General features: G+C 42.2%; 1 protein-coding gene across 2 annotated transcripts in view; it reads right to left on the bottom strand.

Moving 5' to 3' along the window:
* The window catches only part of RBM28 (RNA binding motif protein 28), a 32,838-nt gene that overhangs the window by 16,675 nt on the left and 934 nt on the right, over nt 1-15,229 (bottom strand). Inside the window, exons 2-10 of one of the 2 annotated variants that reach the window (XM_025380775.1) lie at nt 13,301-13,459; nt 12,884-12,978; nt 12,380-12,455; nt 11,907-11,999; nt 10,786-10,857; nt 9,340-9,538; nt 9,029-9,168; nt 6,449-6,521; nt 3,973-4,082 (exon numbers count right to left, since the gene is read on the bottom strand). In XM_025380775.1, the coding sequence (XP_025236560.1) occupies nt 3,973-4,082; nt 6,449-6,521; nt 9,029-9,168; nt 9,340-9,538; nt 10,786-10,857; nt 11,907-11,999; nt 12,380-12,455; nt 12,884-12,978; nt 13,301-13,459 (1,017 nt within the window). The remainder of the gene's footprint in view (nt 1-3,972; nt 4,083-6,448; nt 6,522-9,028; nt 9,169-9,339; nt 9,539-10,785; nt 10,858-11,906; nt 12,000-12,379; nt 12,456-12,883; nt 12,979-13,300; nt 13,460-15,229) is intronic. The other variant, XM_025380776.1, reaches the window with a different exon arrangement.

The raw sequence follows: 15,229 nt of genomic DNA on the forward strand, positions 1-15,229 counted from the left end.
AAAAGGCCGGGCCTGGTGGCTCACGCCTGTAATCCCAGTACTTTGGGAGGCCGAGGCTGGCAGATCACAAGGTCAGGAGATTGAGACCATATTGGCTAACATGGTGAAACCCCGTCTCTACTAAAAATATAAAAAATTAGCCGGGCGTGGTGGCAGACGCCTATAGTCCCAGCTACTTGGGAGGCTGAGGCAGGAGAATGGCGTGAACCCGGGAGGTGGAACTTGCAGCGAGCTGAGATCGCACCACTGCACTCCAGCCTGGACGACAGAGCAAGACTCTGTCTCAAAATAAAAAAAAAAGAAAGGAAAGAAATGTCCACCTGAAATAGTAGAGAAATTCCAGCCTAACACTTAATTCGGCATCACTTATGAAGTACCTATTAGATGACTGAAAAGCAAAGCAGGAACCACTTAACCCTGAACTTAATTACAGATCTCACTGTCTCACAGGTCTCATAGTCACTTGGGAGACATCAGATATGGGCAGATCTGCCTCTCAGAGTAAAAGTCTCTGTCCTCTACTATATGAATATAGCAGGGAACCAGAAAGCCAGGAGTTCAATTCTTAGTTCATACTCTAGAATCTCCATAAGGCATGCCTTTCCTTAATTAGATGCCAGATCAATTAACCCATCTCTATTTCTGCTATTGACAAAATAAATTTTTTTTTTTTTGAGACGGAGTTTCACTCTTGTTGCCCAGGCTGGAGTCTAATGGCATAATCTTGGCTCGCTGCAACCTCTGCCTCCTGGGTTCAAGTGATTCTCCTGCCTCAGCCTCCCGAGTAGCCTATAGGCATTGCCACCATGCCCAGCTAATTTTGTATTTTTAGTAGAGATGGGGTTTCTCCATGTTGGTCAGGCTGGTCTCGAACTCCCAACCTCAGGTGATCTGCCTGTCTTGGCCTCCCAAAGTGCTGGGATTACAGGTGTGAGCCACTGCACCCAGTCAAAAAAAAAAAAAACAACTTTTATAAGCAAAGAAAGTAAGTTTACCTTTCAGTAGATTCCAAAAAAGAAATACAAGCTTCATAATTTTGTTTAGTATTCCTTTAAATTTTAAATATTCTTTCAGAAAGTACCATATTTCCTAGAGCTACTGGGGCATTGATCTTCTGCCTCCTATAAAAATGAATGGCGCAGACTAACTGAAAGGACACATGCGCCAGGCCAACACAAAGGTCACCATCTAGGAGCTTCTGTGTCCCCTCCTGCCTCCTATTCTCCACTCACATCTTTACTATAGCACTAGTCAGGTGACATCTTCCCAAACAGAATGAATACCACAGGAAAAATGACCACAATTCTTATCTGTTTCTATATCCCTAGCACCTACCATAGTGTACAGCATTAATAGATACTCAATAGAAAGAAACAAATAAGGAAATATGGGGAAAATGTTCCTAACAGGCACATTCAAATGAATCTAATTAGATTGAATATGAAGAAAATGGGTGCTTCTCTCTGAAAGGGTAAGAATTTTATCACTGGAGTTTCCAGAGTCAGTACTGGGTTCAGTCTTAACATTTCCCTAAAAGATTGCGGTTAATACTGAGCTCTTCCAGGTAGTGAAACGGCATGCTGAGAGGGATAAATTACAGGAGCAACACGAAGCTGCATGAGTAGGCAGAAAAGGTATCGGAAAAATTTAATGAGCTAGGGAAGGACAATATATTTTTTTAAAAAATGATTAAAACTATGCTTATTAAGATCATGAACTCTGTTAACATTAATAGACCACAAGGGATATCTAGTCAGTCAATTATAGGCTTAATTCTAAAACTATTAACCCAATATACTACCGCACTAAAAAAGAGACAAAAGACACTACCGCCAAAGTAAAGCAGTATCATACCACTAACTTGGCACATTCTATGCAATTCAAATTGTCTAAAAGCATTTTAGGAATGGAAAAGATCCAAGTAGTATAACTAAACATGAGAGCTGCAGGTACCTTAAGTGATTACTCGAACCCACTCATTTTACAGATGAAAACCTGAAGACAACAGTAGTTAAATGATTTGCCAAAAATCACCCAGTTGATCTGTAGCATAGCTGGGATTAGATCCCTAACTCTGTTCCACAGTGCTGCCTTATTCACAACCTTTTTTTTTTTTTTTTTAAAAGAGATGGAGGAGGTCTTCTTCTCACAGTCTCGAGTGCAGTGGCAATCACAGCTCACTGAAGCCTCACACTCCTGGGCTCCCTGCAGCCTCCTGAGTAGCTGACATCTCAGGTACACGCCAAGTCTTCCTTTTTTTTTTTTTCTTTTTGAGATGGAGTCTTGTTCTTGTTGCCCAAACTGGACTGCAGTGGCACGATCTCAGCTCACCACAAACTCTACCTCCCAGGTTCAAGTGATTCTCCTGCCTCAGCACCCTGAGTAGCTGGGATTACAGGCATGTGCCACCACGCCCGACTAATTTTATATTTTTAGTAGAGACAGGGTTTCTCCATGTTGGTAAGGCTGGTCTTGAACTCCTGACCTCAAGTGATCCACCTGCCTCAGCCTCCCAAAGTACTGGGATTACAGGCGTGGGCCACCGCGCCTGACCAGGTCTTACTTTTTTTTAGCTGAGTAAAAATCAAAAGTGATTAGGTCCTGTCAATGTGAAAAATAAAATGGTTTAGAATGGAGGTTCTTAAGCTGTGGATAGGCTCAACAGAGCTCACACGCCCTCTGAAGCAGCATTTTTCTAAGGAGAAGATTCACAGCTTTTGCTAGATCTCAAAGGAATCATGAATCACAATAAATTAAGAACTTAGGCCAGGCACGGTGGCTCACACCTGTAATCCCAGCACTTTGGGAGGCTGAGGCGGGTGGGTCACGAGGTCAGGAGATCAAGACCATCCTGGCTAACACAGTGAAACCCCATCTCTACTAAAAATACAAAAATAAAATTAGCTGGGCGCGGTGGCGGGTGCCTGTAGTCCCAGCTACTCAGGAGGCTGAGACAGGAGAATGGCGTGAACCCGGGAGGCGGAGCTTGCAGCGTGCCAAGATGGCGCCACTGCACTCCAGCCTGGGTAACAGAGCCAGCGAGACTCCGTCTCAAAAAAAAAAAAAAAAAGGAAGAACTTAGTGCTTTAGGAGAATGACTGCAATAGGTGAAATCAAAGATTATGAATGGGTTGGAAAGATGCTTACCTAACAACAGTATACTAGAATGAAGAATGGTCAACCCTTAAAACTCAAAAGAGATAGCTTTCAGGAAAAAAAAAACCTAAGGCAGCACTCCTGCAACATAGTTTTCCTTGTAACCACTGCCACTGCAACAGAGTTTCTCTATCAGCTTCTACCTCTAACAAAAGCAATAGAAAAAAAAAAAGATCCTGGTAATTTCAAGCAATGTGGAGTGATTAGTACCCATGAGATACTATCACATTTGAAATGCAAAGAGCAAAAATGGAATTCATTACCCTAAAGTAAATAAGCAAGGCCTTAAAAAGCTTAGATAAAATTATGGCTAGCAGCACCATTAAAGAGACTGAGTTTGACACCATTAAAGACAACCTCAGGATGTCCCTGGTACATTTTTTTTTTTGGAAACAGTCTTGCTCTGTGGCCCAGTCTGGAGTGCAGTGTCGTGATCTCGGCTTATTGCAACCTCCACCTCCTGGATTCAAGCAATTCTCCTGTATCAGCCTCCCGAGTAGCTGGGACTACAGGTGCACACTGCCACGCCCAGTTAATTTTTTGTATTTTAGTAGAGATGGGGTTTCACCGTGTTGCCCAGGCTGGTCTTGAACTCTTGAGCTCAGGCAATCTGCCTGCCTCGGCCTCCCAAAGTGCTGGGATTACAGGCGTGAGCCACTGTGCCTGGCATCCCTGGTACTTTTATAGGACCCTGAAACCTGGGCTGGATGGACCGTGAAACCTTCGAAATGGCATACATTATGCTCTCGTAACCTAGTCAGTGCCCACTGCAGCGGTCTCAACCCTTTTAGGGCCTGGCCAGCTGACAACACATACCTTTAGAATGCTCTGTGTCTGGATGCAAGACAATGCGGACATATTTGAGTTCTCCAAACTGCTGGAGAAGCTCCCCAAGTTCTTCTTCTTCTGAGTCAAAGGACAGATTTCTATGGAAGATAACCAGATGATCACAAGAAAGGTCAATTACATAAGTGAGATCCTGTGTTCCAGGATAATGTAAGTGAGTTAGATATCAACTCTCCCTTGTTCAGAAATAGCACTAATACACAGGGATGGCCCCCAGTGACCCTTGGCCCCAACTGACTTTCCTTTGTCAATGAGGTTCTCTTTCTCAGGAATCTGAAAACATAAACAGACACATACAAAGACCAGAAACTGCAGGTAAAGATTCATTTCAAAACAGTGGTGCCCCCCACCAGGGAAACTTCTGAGGTGCTGGAAATTTCTACATCTTGATCTGGGTGGTGGCTACATGGATGTATACACATAAAATTATAACTGAGCTATATGCTTAATGTACTTTACAGAATATATGCTACACCTTTAAAAAAAAAAAAAAAAAAAAAAAGGGGTGTCCCCACAGAAAAGACCCACAGCCTCTATCACCTAGGGCCCCAGAACTGCCCAGATTTTCAGCCTCTTCCTGAGGCTTGCTCTTTGACAACTTTGATTCTGAAACCCTCTTCTTTCACTTAAATTGACCAAAATTCATTTCTGTTACTATAAACTAGAAGACTCACAGCAGACTAGTGAGAAAAGTAAAATTATCTCTCTCAATTAGCCATTTTTCCCTCTGTGTTGCTATTAAATCCAGGCTTCAGTTAAAATCTTACTAAAGTCAGAAAAATCCTTCAAAACAGTAACACAAAAGCAAATACAGTAAAATTTACGAAGTCCAAAAAAAGAAAACTACTTACTTCTCTCGATGGGATTAAAAAAAATGTTGGAAGGAAATTTTGTTGTCCTAAAATTTCAACACAGTATAAAGATTCCTCATTTCCCCAACTATGTAAATCCTTCCAGGGTAAGAAAAACAGTCCCTAATAAGTATCTGTAATTTTACTTCTCTTAAATGCACTGAACAGCCCCATGAATGATTCTATTTCATGGATAACCCAGACAAAAAAGGTTTTCTGCAATAAGACATATCCTAGCTACATTATTTCTTTTAATCTGCCTCATGATAGACATGGTTTTCTCTCTTCCACCCCTTTATTTCCCAAAGTTCTTTATTAATTAAAAGGCGTATAAGGAATGGTATCCTTAGTACTGAGGTCACAGGCTTCTTCTTCACTGTGACATTTCTTCCTTCCTGTTAGACAGATCTTCCACGAATACAAAATTATTTATATGGCAGTTCCAAATAATACAAATTTTAAGATACATGGAAAGACATGCAGTTAGGTGAGAAAATGGTCTTCAGTATAGCATGTATAAATTCACCTCTGTGAATCTTTATGATGTGGGCATGTAGTGTAGGTGTTCTCTGCGTAGTGATTAAGGTTAATTTTTTTCACTTTTTGCTCATGTATTTCATCAATTTCCTAGAATGAACATAAATTGTATAAGAAAACATTTTTTTTTTTAGACAGAGTCTTGCTCTGTCACCCAGGCTGGAGTGCCATGGCATAACCCCAGCTCACTGCAGCCTCCACCTCTGGGTTTTAAGCGATTCTCGTTCCTCAGGCCTTCCGAGTAGCTGGGATTACAGGTGCATGCCACCATGCATGGCAAATTTTTGTATTTTTAGTAGAAACGGGGTTTCACCATGTTGGCCAGGCTGGTCTCGAATTGCCCTCAAGTGATCCATCTGCCTCAGCCTCCCTAGGTGCTGAGATTACAGGCCTGAGCCACCACACCCAAGAAAATAATTTTAAAAGATTGTACAAGAAGATAAAATATATACCTCTAAAATCAGATGCAAATGACCCTAGTACACTGGTACTTCAGAAGGGCTAGAAGGCATGCCTGAGGTATACTGAAGACATCCTGACCTTATAAAGCAGCAATCTATTGCAGTCAGTAGAGCTAAACAGCAACAGCAACATGAAATAAAGCCTATCTCCACCCCCACTCCCACCCAGTTTTCCTGGAAACAGATGAGATGCCTTACTTTATTCTGGACACTGCATCAGAAGATAATTTAGGCATAAAGAGAGAAATTGTTTGAGACAAGCAGTGTCACTCCTCCCCAGCACTCCCCCTAAAACAAAGGCTGGAAGCAAGATGTTTCTAACAGTTGAACTGATTTCTTCCAAATGATGCCAACCCAATTACAAAGCATGAAATCTAAATGAAGACATGTCAGGACCCATGCTATCTGTCTTCTGTGTTATAGTTCTGATTGTCCTACATTTCTCATTGTTTGGTATGTTCCTGGGACCAGATGTGCTTGATCTAATTTTCTGGGCTAGGTAACAGAACTAGTGCCAAAAAGAGAAGGAAAAGGAGGAGAAGGAGGAGAGATTTATGAAGACCATGCAAAAGCAATTCTGGAGACAGAAAGACATACCTGATAAAAACAGTTTTCCCTTCATTCACATCAGAGGGTAATTTCCTCTTCTTTTTGTTTGAGACTTGCACAGCTAAGGTAAAAAGAAAAACAAACTGAAAGAGATTAGTGTAAGCCACATGACAAAGAGCTAACTTCTTAAGTTATAAAGATTGGCCTGGTGCAGTGGCTCACGCCTGTAATCCCAGCACTTCGAAAGGCTGAGGTGGGCTGATCACCTGGGGTCAGAAGTTCGAGACCAGCCTGGCCAACATGAGAACACCCCGTCTCTACTAAAAATACAAAAATTAGCCAGGCATGGTGGCAGGCGCCTATAATCCCAGCTACTCGGGAGGCTGAGGCAGGAGAATCCCTTAAACATGGGAGGTGGAAGTTGCAGTGGGCCGAGATTGAGCCATTGTACTCCAGCCACGGTGACAAGAGTGAAACTCAGTCTCAAAAAAAATAAATAAATAAAAATAAAAATAGACAAAGGACATGTTAAGTACATGAAAAGATGTTCAAACTCACTCTTAATTAAAGAAAACATAGCACAAGAAATGAGATACTATGTTTCACCAATAGATTGCAAAATCAAAAAAGACTGATGGAATCCAATGTGGTAAGGGTATGGGAAAAAGACATTCCCATATACTACTATGACAGTGTAAACTTTCTGGAAATACTGGATAGGACATGGGAAACTTTGAGGAAAAAACATACACATACAGTCATACACAAATTATAAAATACACTATATTTTGAATGTATATGTGTGCATTTTGCTTATAAATGTATTAAAATATCTCTAGATACACAAGAAACAAATAACCTTGGTTGTCTCTGGGGAAGCTCCCTAAGAAGCTCAGGATCTGCGTATAAGGGGGATGCACTATTTGTTTTCAAGAGCAGACATATATGCTTATATATACAAAGAAAATATCTGGAAGAATACACAAGAAACAACAGTGATTACTTTGGGGAATTGTGGGTATTGGTGAGGAACTTTTACTTTATGTATTACACTCTTCTGTATTGTGTTTTTTATTAACTTTTAATCATTATCATTTATCTGTCCTATAAGTTTTTCAGGTGAAAGAACGGCATGAGACAGCTGACTGTGGGTTGTAGAATACAGGATCTCAGAGTCCCTTCAGTGTAAAAGCTTTTTTGATTCTAAGGTGTATACCATTCTCTCCTCACAGAAAAAGTTTATTTCCTTAGATTTCTTATGTGGTCAAACCAACATGCCAGACTTACTGAAATGGAATCAGAATAAAAATAGCTGAAATAAAAATCTCCACCCAGACAAATCAAAGAACCAGTTATTAGCCATTTCTCATTCTGTAATGACCTGCCTTCCTCAATAAACAAGTTGAATTTATTCTCAATAAAGGTAGCAATAAGGATTGGCTAAAGTTTTACAACATGTTCAAAGAGGTCCTTGTTATGGAATGCACTGTGTTCCCCCAAAATTTATACACTGAAGCCCAACCCCAAATGTAATTATATTTGGAGACAGAGACTTTAGGGAGGTAACTGAGGCTAGCTAAAAGAGGTCTTAAGGTTGGGCCCTAATCTGATAGGATTGCTGTGCTTATAAGAAAAGAAAGACAGGCCGGGCGTGGTGGCTCAAGCCTGTAATCCCAGCACTTTGGGAGGCCGAGACGGGCAGATCACGAGGTCAGGAGATCAAGACCATCCTGGCTAACACGGTGAAACCCCGTCTCTACTAAAAAAATACAAAAAACTAGCCAGGCGAGGTGGCGGGCGCCTGTAGTCCCAGCTACACAGGAGGCTGAGGCAGGAGAATGGCGTAAACCCGGGAGGCGGAACTTGCAGTGAGCTGAGATCCGGCCACTGCACTCCAGCCCGGGCGACAGGGCAAGACTCCGTCTCAAAAAAAAAAAAAAAAAAAAAAAGAAAAGAAAGACGAGAGTTCACTGTTACTTGTTCTCTCTCTCCCCTCATCAAGCATAAAAAGAAAAGGCCATGATGCAAGGACATAGCAAGAACACAGCAGTCTGCAAGCTAGGAAGAGAGCTTCACCCAAAATGGAATCAGCTGGCACCTGGAACTTCTAGTCTCCAGAGCTGTGAGAAAACAAGTTTCTGCTGTTTAAGCCACCTAGTCTATGGTATTTTGTAATGGCAGTCTGAACTGATGAAACAGTTCTTTATCCCCATCTCAACTCAAAGGAGTTGTTTAAAATCTACCTTGGTGTTGAGATGGTTATATCATCTATTTCATCTATATTATCTGTATAAGATGCTGTTTATCTGGTTATTCAATCAAGTTACATGATCCAGAGAGAGAGGCAGAATCTCAGCATCAAGCTAGGTTTTCAATTCCCTAAGAACGTTAACCCTCAAACACCACTCCAAAACTCACTTAAAAAACAAAACAAACAAAAATGAAACAACAAAAAAAACCTTTGCGAGACAGGAGTATAAAGGTTTCCTTTTCAGCATTTTAACATAAATTTGCTAGAACACCTTAGAGTCCTATTTAAAAAGAGGTCTAAGCAGAACTGATGCTCATTTCCATAACTTCAGTAACTTTTTGTAAAGTCTAAAGAGATTTATGAAAATCCAAATGAACCTTTATCCTCTTGCTCCTCAGTGCTGGTATCACTCTGAGCCAGTTCCTCTCCATCACCAATACTATCGCTTTCCTCCAGGTCACTGTCCTCCTCAGAATGATCTTCACTGCTTTTTGCAGGGGCTGCTCTCTTGAATGCTCTGCAATGGCACAAATCAGAACTAAGGATGTGGGCTGACAGAGGGCCTATTCAATTTCATTACACATGTCAATTCTGCAATGATGCAGGCAGAAAAAGATAGGAGAAGTTTTCCTCTCGGAGGCAATCTTGAATCTTCCTCTGCCATCTCAGAACAAGCTGAACTGCTTACCTCTTCTGAATCTGCACAGGCTTGGTCACCTTTGATTCTATATTCTCCTCCTCTTCATCTTCATCTTCATCATCATCAACCTCATCTTCTTCTTCTTCTTCATCATCATCATCGTTTTCTTCCTCTTCCACATCCTCTTCCTCCCTGCCCTTCTTTTTAACTGATTCCTGATGTTTAGATTCATGGCTCTTTTCCTCACCTATGCAGGGAGGGAAAGAAAGTAGGAATTCATTTAATATCCAAAACGATGTTATTTTAACAAAAGTAACCAATATTCCAAGTTCCTGGTTTCGTCTGTTTTACAGAACTTCGTATATTTTTTTACTGTATATAACAGGAGAAAGTATAAAGAAAAGAAAAAGCAAAAACAGAAATAAACAAAACTGTCATCACCCAGGTTCCTTTAGAGTTTGTCCCATTCATCAGCCTGAAGGTTCACCTGGCTCAGACTGAAAGAAGTGGCAACTGAGTCTCTCCAAACAGTCTACCATTTGTACATCACAGCCAGCAAAATGCTCACTAGGAGGCAAAGCCAAGCCATGAACTTTAATCTCAGTGCATTCGATTCTCTGAGACCCTGGTGGCTTAACAGTGCATTCTATTCTCTGAGACCCTTGAGGTTTTCTAAACCTCAAGTTTTAAGTTTCTCTATTCTTCATGTTCCTTCACTCCTATTATGCACAGCCTGGAAAGAACAGCAAGTAAAGGGGACAATGAACTCAGGCTCACTCACAGCCACTCCCAAGAGGGGGCTTAGACTCAAAAGAGCCTAGGTTTTGGGACCAGAGGACCAAATGGTACAATATGAATTGACAAACAGACCTGGACTCACTTCTGAACCAGCAGGAATTCAGAGTCTTCCCTGAAAGCCCAGTCTCATTCCTTTGGTTAATCTTCCACAATAGTCTTACTCTGACAAGCAGGTTCTCTTACATTTGTTTTTTTTTTTTTTTTTGAAAAGGAGTTTTGCTCTTGTTGCCCAGGTTGGAGTGCAATCGTGTGATCTCAGCTCATTGCAACCTCTGCCTCCCAGGTTCAGGCAATTCTCCTGCCTCAGCATTCTGACATTTTTTTTTTTTTTTTGAGATGGAGTCTCGCTTTGTCACCCAGGCTGGAGTGCAGTAGGGTGATCTCAGCTCACTGCAACTTCCACCTCCCAGGTTCAAGCGATTCTCCTGCCTCAGCCTCCCAAGTAGCTGGGATGACAGATGCCCACCAGCATGCCCAGCTAATTTTGTATTTTTGGTAGAGATGGGGTTTTGCCATGTTGGCCCGGCTGGTCTCGAACTCCTGACCGCCAGCGATCCACCCAAAGTGCTGGAATTACAGGCATGAGTCACCGCACCGACCTTTTTCCTACATTTTTATCACGAACACAGGAGTTGTTTCAATACTCTCACCCAGGTCATACAACACCCCTACTAACACGACACTACCACATCTTACCTAGAGCAGAAACAGACTGTGTATCTTTATATTTATCCTTTGCCACAGCCCAATCCACAGCCACCGTCCGCCCTGTCAAACAGAAAAGTGGCATCAGAAAGGCTGTCCTTTTAACATCCCTACCTTTGTAAATGACCCCTAGTCATCACAGACAATAATGGAACCAGTGGCGACAAAGAAACTGCCAATGCAGGGAATGCTGGTCTTTAAACAAAGCTCCTAGTCGCTGCCTACTCCTTTTAACCCTTAACCTTTCAATCAATGAACACAAATTTTGCCTTTCTACATAGCCACCACACCTGGGATAAGATAGAGTTAAAAAATAAAGAATTAGAACTATGTTCCCACTTAGACTATCAGGAATCAAAACAGGCATTCTGGAATAATCTGCACCCTACTTGGAAGCTAGGACATCTCTAAGGCAATAACTTTTTTTTTTTTTTGAGACAGAGTCTTGCTCTGTCGCCCAGGCTGGAATGCAGTGGTGCCATCTTGGCTCACTGCAACCTCCACCTCCAGGTTCAAGTGATTCTCCTGCCTCAGCCTCTCGAGTAGCTGGGATTACAAGCGTGCACCACCACACCTGGCTAATTTTTGTATTTTCAGTAGAGACAGGGTTTCGCCATGTTGGCCAGGCTGGTCTTGAACTCCTGACCTCAAGTGACCCAACTGCCATGGCCTCCAAAAGTGCTAGGATTACAGGTGTGAGCCACTGCACCTGGCCGGCAATAACTTCTTTAGGCACAGTACTTTATAAGTCAATATATAAGTCACAATCGGTTTAATAAATAGCCCACAGATGCTGAACAGTGATCATAACCAAGGAGGAACTTAGATACCAACCTGCATCTATCAGCAATTATCTCAGGGACATTTTTCACTAGGAATTTTTAAATCCCAGGACACTCTTACCAAATAAAAGAAAGAACACTGGTAAGGGTTCTTTCAAGTTTAACCCTAAGATCAAGTTCTAGGAATATTTCACCTAAACAGCTACCATATTAGCAATGAGACTCTCAATAACGCAAACATCTTTTGAAAGTGCAGAAAATGGGTTACTATACTAATTCACCAAAACACCACAAATATCTGGGTCAATGATATGGCTATAGAAAGCTTACCTTTTATCTCTTTCATGTTCATGCCTCTGAGAGCTTTACCTGCTTCTAGGAGGTTTTTGAACTGAACAAAAGCAAAACCACGCATCTTCCCATCTGTGCGCAAATGTACAAAGAAGTGAGAGGCGGCAGGAGGTAGCCAGAATACTAAGAAGGAAATTTACTGCAATTCAGGCCCAAAAGACAGTCCAAATCTTGCCAGCAGGCCAGCCCCTTCCCCAAAGCAATTGCTTACATCTCCTTCCTGAGTATACTCTGACTTGGACTTGGGGAGAGCAATGCACTTTCTCGAACTAACTCGCCTTCTAAAACTAATTGTGATTCAATGGAAAATATCATCAGGGGAATAAAAGCATTATTTGGGTTTTCATTAGTTGTCAAGCACTGTGCCAGGTATTTCATATATATCATACATATTTGTTCAAGGGTAATATGTTAACTAATACAATCCATACCAAGTGAAGGTTCATTAGTACCTGGTTTCCTAGGGATATTTACTTCCAGGATAGCTCCAAATTGAGCAAATACTGTCTTCAAGTCTTCTTCTGAACACTGAAGCCAAAAGTGAAGAAAGAAAAAGAGAAATACAATCACAGCAATTAACATAAAACATCAACTACTAAATTCATTAATTATGAAAAACACAAATATGTTTACTTCGTTTTTTACTTTTGAGACCAGGACATCAAATGTTTCTAAATAGAAGACATTTAACTTTGTATCTAAGAGGCAAAAAGACAGATGTCTGAGAGCTTTTTCTGCCTTTTCTTTTTCAGTAGTAGTTCCCCCAAAAAGGAAAGCAGCTTCACACTTAGTGCCCTTATTACATAGTCCCACTTTCTGAATTCAACAGGCATAAGGTTCATTCCCAGAAGGAATTAAGCCCAATTATACCATCTTGGTGAGGAATTCTACTAATGATCACATCTTGGTTCTAAAAGCCTTCAAAACATGCAATGTTCATTTTCTCTCTCACTTACCTTAAAGCTCAGGTTCCGAATAATTAATCTGGCTTTCTTATCTGCCACTTTGGCTTTTTTGGCCTTCGGCTCCTTCTTTGGGCACTCTGAGTTTTCTAAAAAATAAGAGGTAATGGAATAAGGGCTCGAAAATCACCCACCTCTACACCAGAGTATCACAGAAAAAAAGCTACTGGTGACAGATGGCATTTACCACAGGGTTAAGTGTGGCAATACCAAGGAATACCAGATTTTTCAGATTGAGATGCAACAAAAGAACTAAAGTGAGTATCACGATACACTGGATGATTTTGGAGATCAAAAAGAAATGCAAAAAGCTTTAAGTTCTAGAAGCTACCTCCATGCCTCCCTCTTTCATTTTCATAGTGCTCCTCCTCACCCTGAGAGAAAAACTTCCTTAGATTACTAGAAACTCACCATTTTTCCCCTTTTCCTTTGTCTTGTTCCTCAGTTTTTTCTTAGCAACAGTCACGTTGATCTTGCAACCTTCAAAGGTGGTAATCTCCTTGAGGGCCCTCTGAACATCTTCCAGCATAGAAAAAGTGACATAGCCAAAGCCTCGACATGCCTTACTCCCTGGAATAATGGAGCGGGGAGGGAGGGGAGGGGCAGTGTGAAAAGGACAGAATCACAAGCCAAGACCACTAAATGAGTAAATCCTCAAAGCCTAAGCTACAGGATATACTGCCAACCCATCTTGCTATCAGTTTGCCAAAAGTCTCAGGAGGGAGAGAAACAAGGGTGGTATCAGTGGGTATAAGCTCCCCACTTTGCTTAGAAACTGTTAGCCTTCCTCCTCTTTTACTTTGGTGTCTTTGCTGTTAGCTCCTCTTCTTCCCCCTCTCTTGATAATCCCAAGAACACAGAGAATCCATGACATATTAGGCCCTCAAAGAACTCAACATCATAAAGAACAAAACATCACCAAAGAAGGCAGGAAAGTTAAGGTATATGCTATGGCTTGAATGTGTCCCCCAAATTTCATGTGTTGGAAACTGAATCCCCAATGTAGCAGTACTGAAAGGTGGAGTCTTTAAGAAGTGACTGATCAGAGGGCTCGGTCTTCAGGAATGGATTAATCAATTTATGGATTAATGGGTTAATGGATTAATGGGCTATCATGAGAGTGGAGCTGGGGGCTTTATAAGCAGAGGAAGAGAGACCTGAGCAAGCGCATTAGCATGCTCAGCCCCCTTGCATGATACCCTGCACTGTCTGGGGATTTTGCAGAGTCCCCACCAACAAGAAGTCTCTCACCAGATATAGCCACTAGACTTTGGACTTCTCAGCCTCCAGAACTTAAGAAATAGAATTTTCTTTACAAAGCACCCAGTTTCAGGTATTCTCTTATAAGCAACAGAAAATGGATTAAGACAGTATGGTGGCTTCAAAAATCGGAACACAATAATGCAGTCACTCCTCAAAATAGATCAGCAATAAATGCCTGAGGCCCTGACAAAAGAACCTCAAACGGGCCGGGCGCGGTGGCTCAAGCCTGTAATCCCAGCACTTTGGGAGGCCGAGACGGGCGGATCACGAGGTCAGGAGATCGAGACCATCCTGGCTAACACGGTGAAACCCTGTCTCTACTAAAAAATACAAAAAACTAGCTGGGTGAGGTGGCGGGCGCCTGTAGTCCCAGCTACTCGGGAGGCTGAGGCAGGAGAATGGCATAAACCCGGGAGGTGGAGCTTGCAGTGAGCTGAGATCTGTCCGGCCACTGCACTCCAGCCTGGGTGACAGAGTGAGACTCCGTCTCAAAAAAAAAAAAAAAAGAACCTCAAACGGCTGGGCGCGGTGGCTCATGCCTGTAATCTCAGCACTTTGGGAGGCCGAGGTGGGCGGATCACGAGGTCAGGAGATCGAGACCATCCTGGCTAACACGGTGAAACCCCGTCTTTACTAAAAATACAAAAAATTAGGCGGGTGTGGTGGCGGGGCGCCTGCAGTCCTAGCTACTAGGGAGGCTGAGGCAGGAGAATGGTGTGAACCTGCTAGGCGGAGCTTGCAGTTATTGTGCCACTGCACTCTAGCCTGGGGAAAGGGCAACAGAGTGAGAGTTTGTCTAAAAAAAAAAAAAAACTTACATGATCTGCTACTCTAGATCTGGTCTCCTAATTCTCTTCCCTTCACTCACTTCACTCCAGTCACCCTGTCCTCCTAACTACTCCTCCAATATACCAGGCACACCTCTGCTTCAGTACCTTTGAGCTTGCTGTTTTCTCTTCCTGAATTGCTCTTCCTCTGGAGAGGCATGTGTTCACTCTCTCACCTCAGTCCGTCCTTCTCTGGCCACCCTATCTATACTGCCACTCTTCACCCCCTCTCCCCACTACACACATGCAC

The sequence above is a fragment of the Theropithecus gelada genome, chromosome 3 (assembly GCF_003255815.1).
Source record: "Theropithecus gelada isolate Dixy chromosome 3, Tgel_1.0, whole genome shotgun sequence".
In the NCBI taxonomy this organism is placed as follows: domain Eukaryota; kingdom Metazoa; phylum Chordata; class Mammalia; order Primates; family Cercopithecidae; genus Theropithecus; species Theropithecus gelada.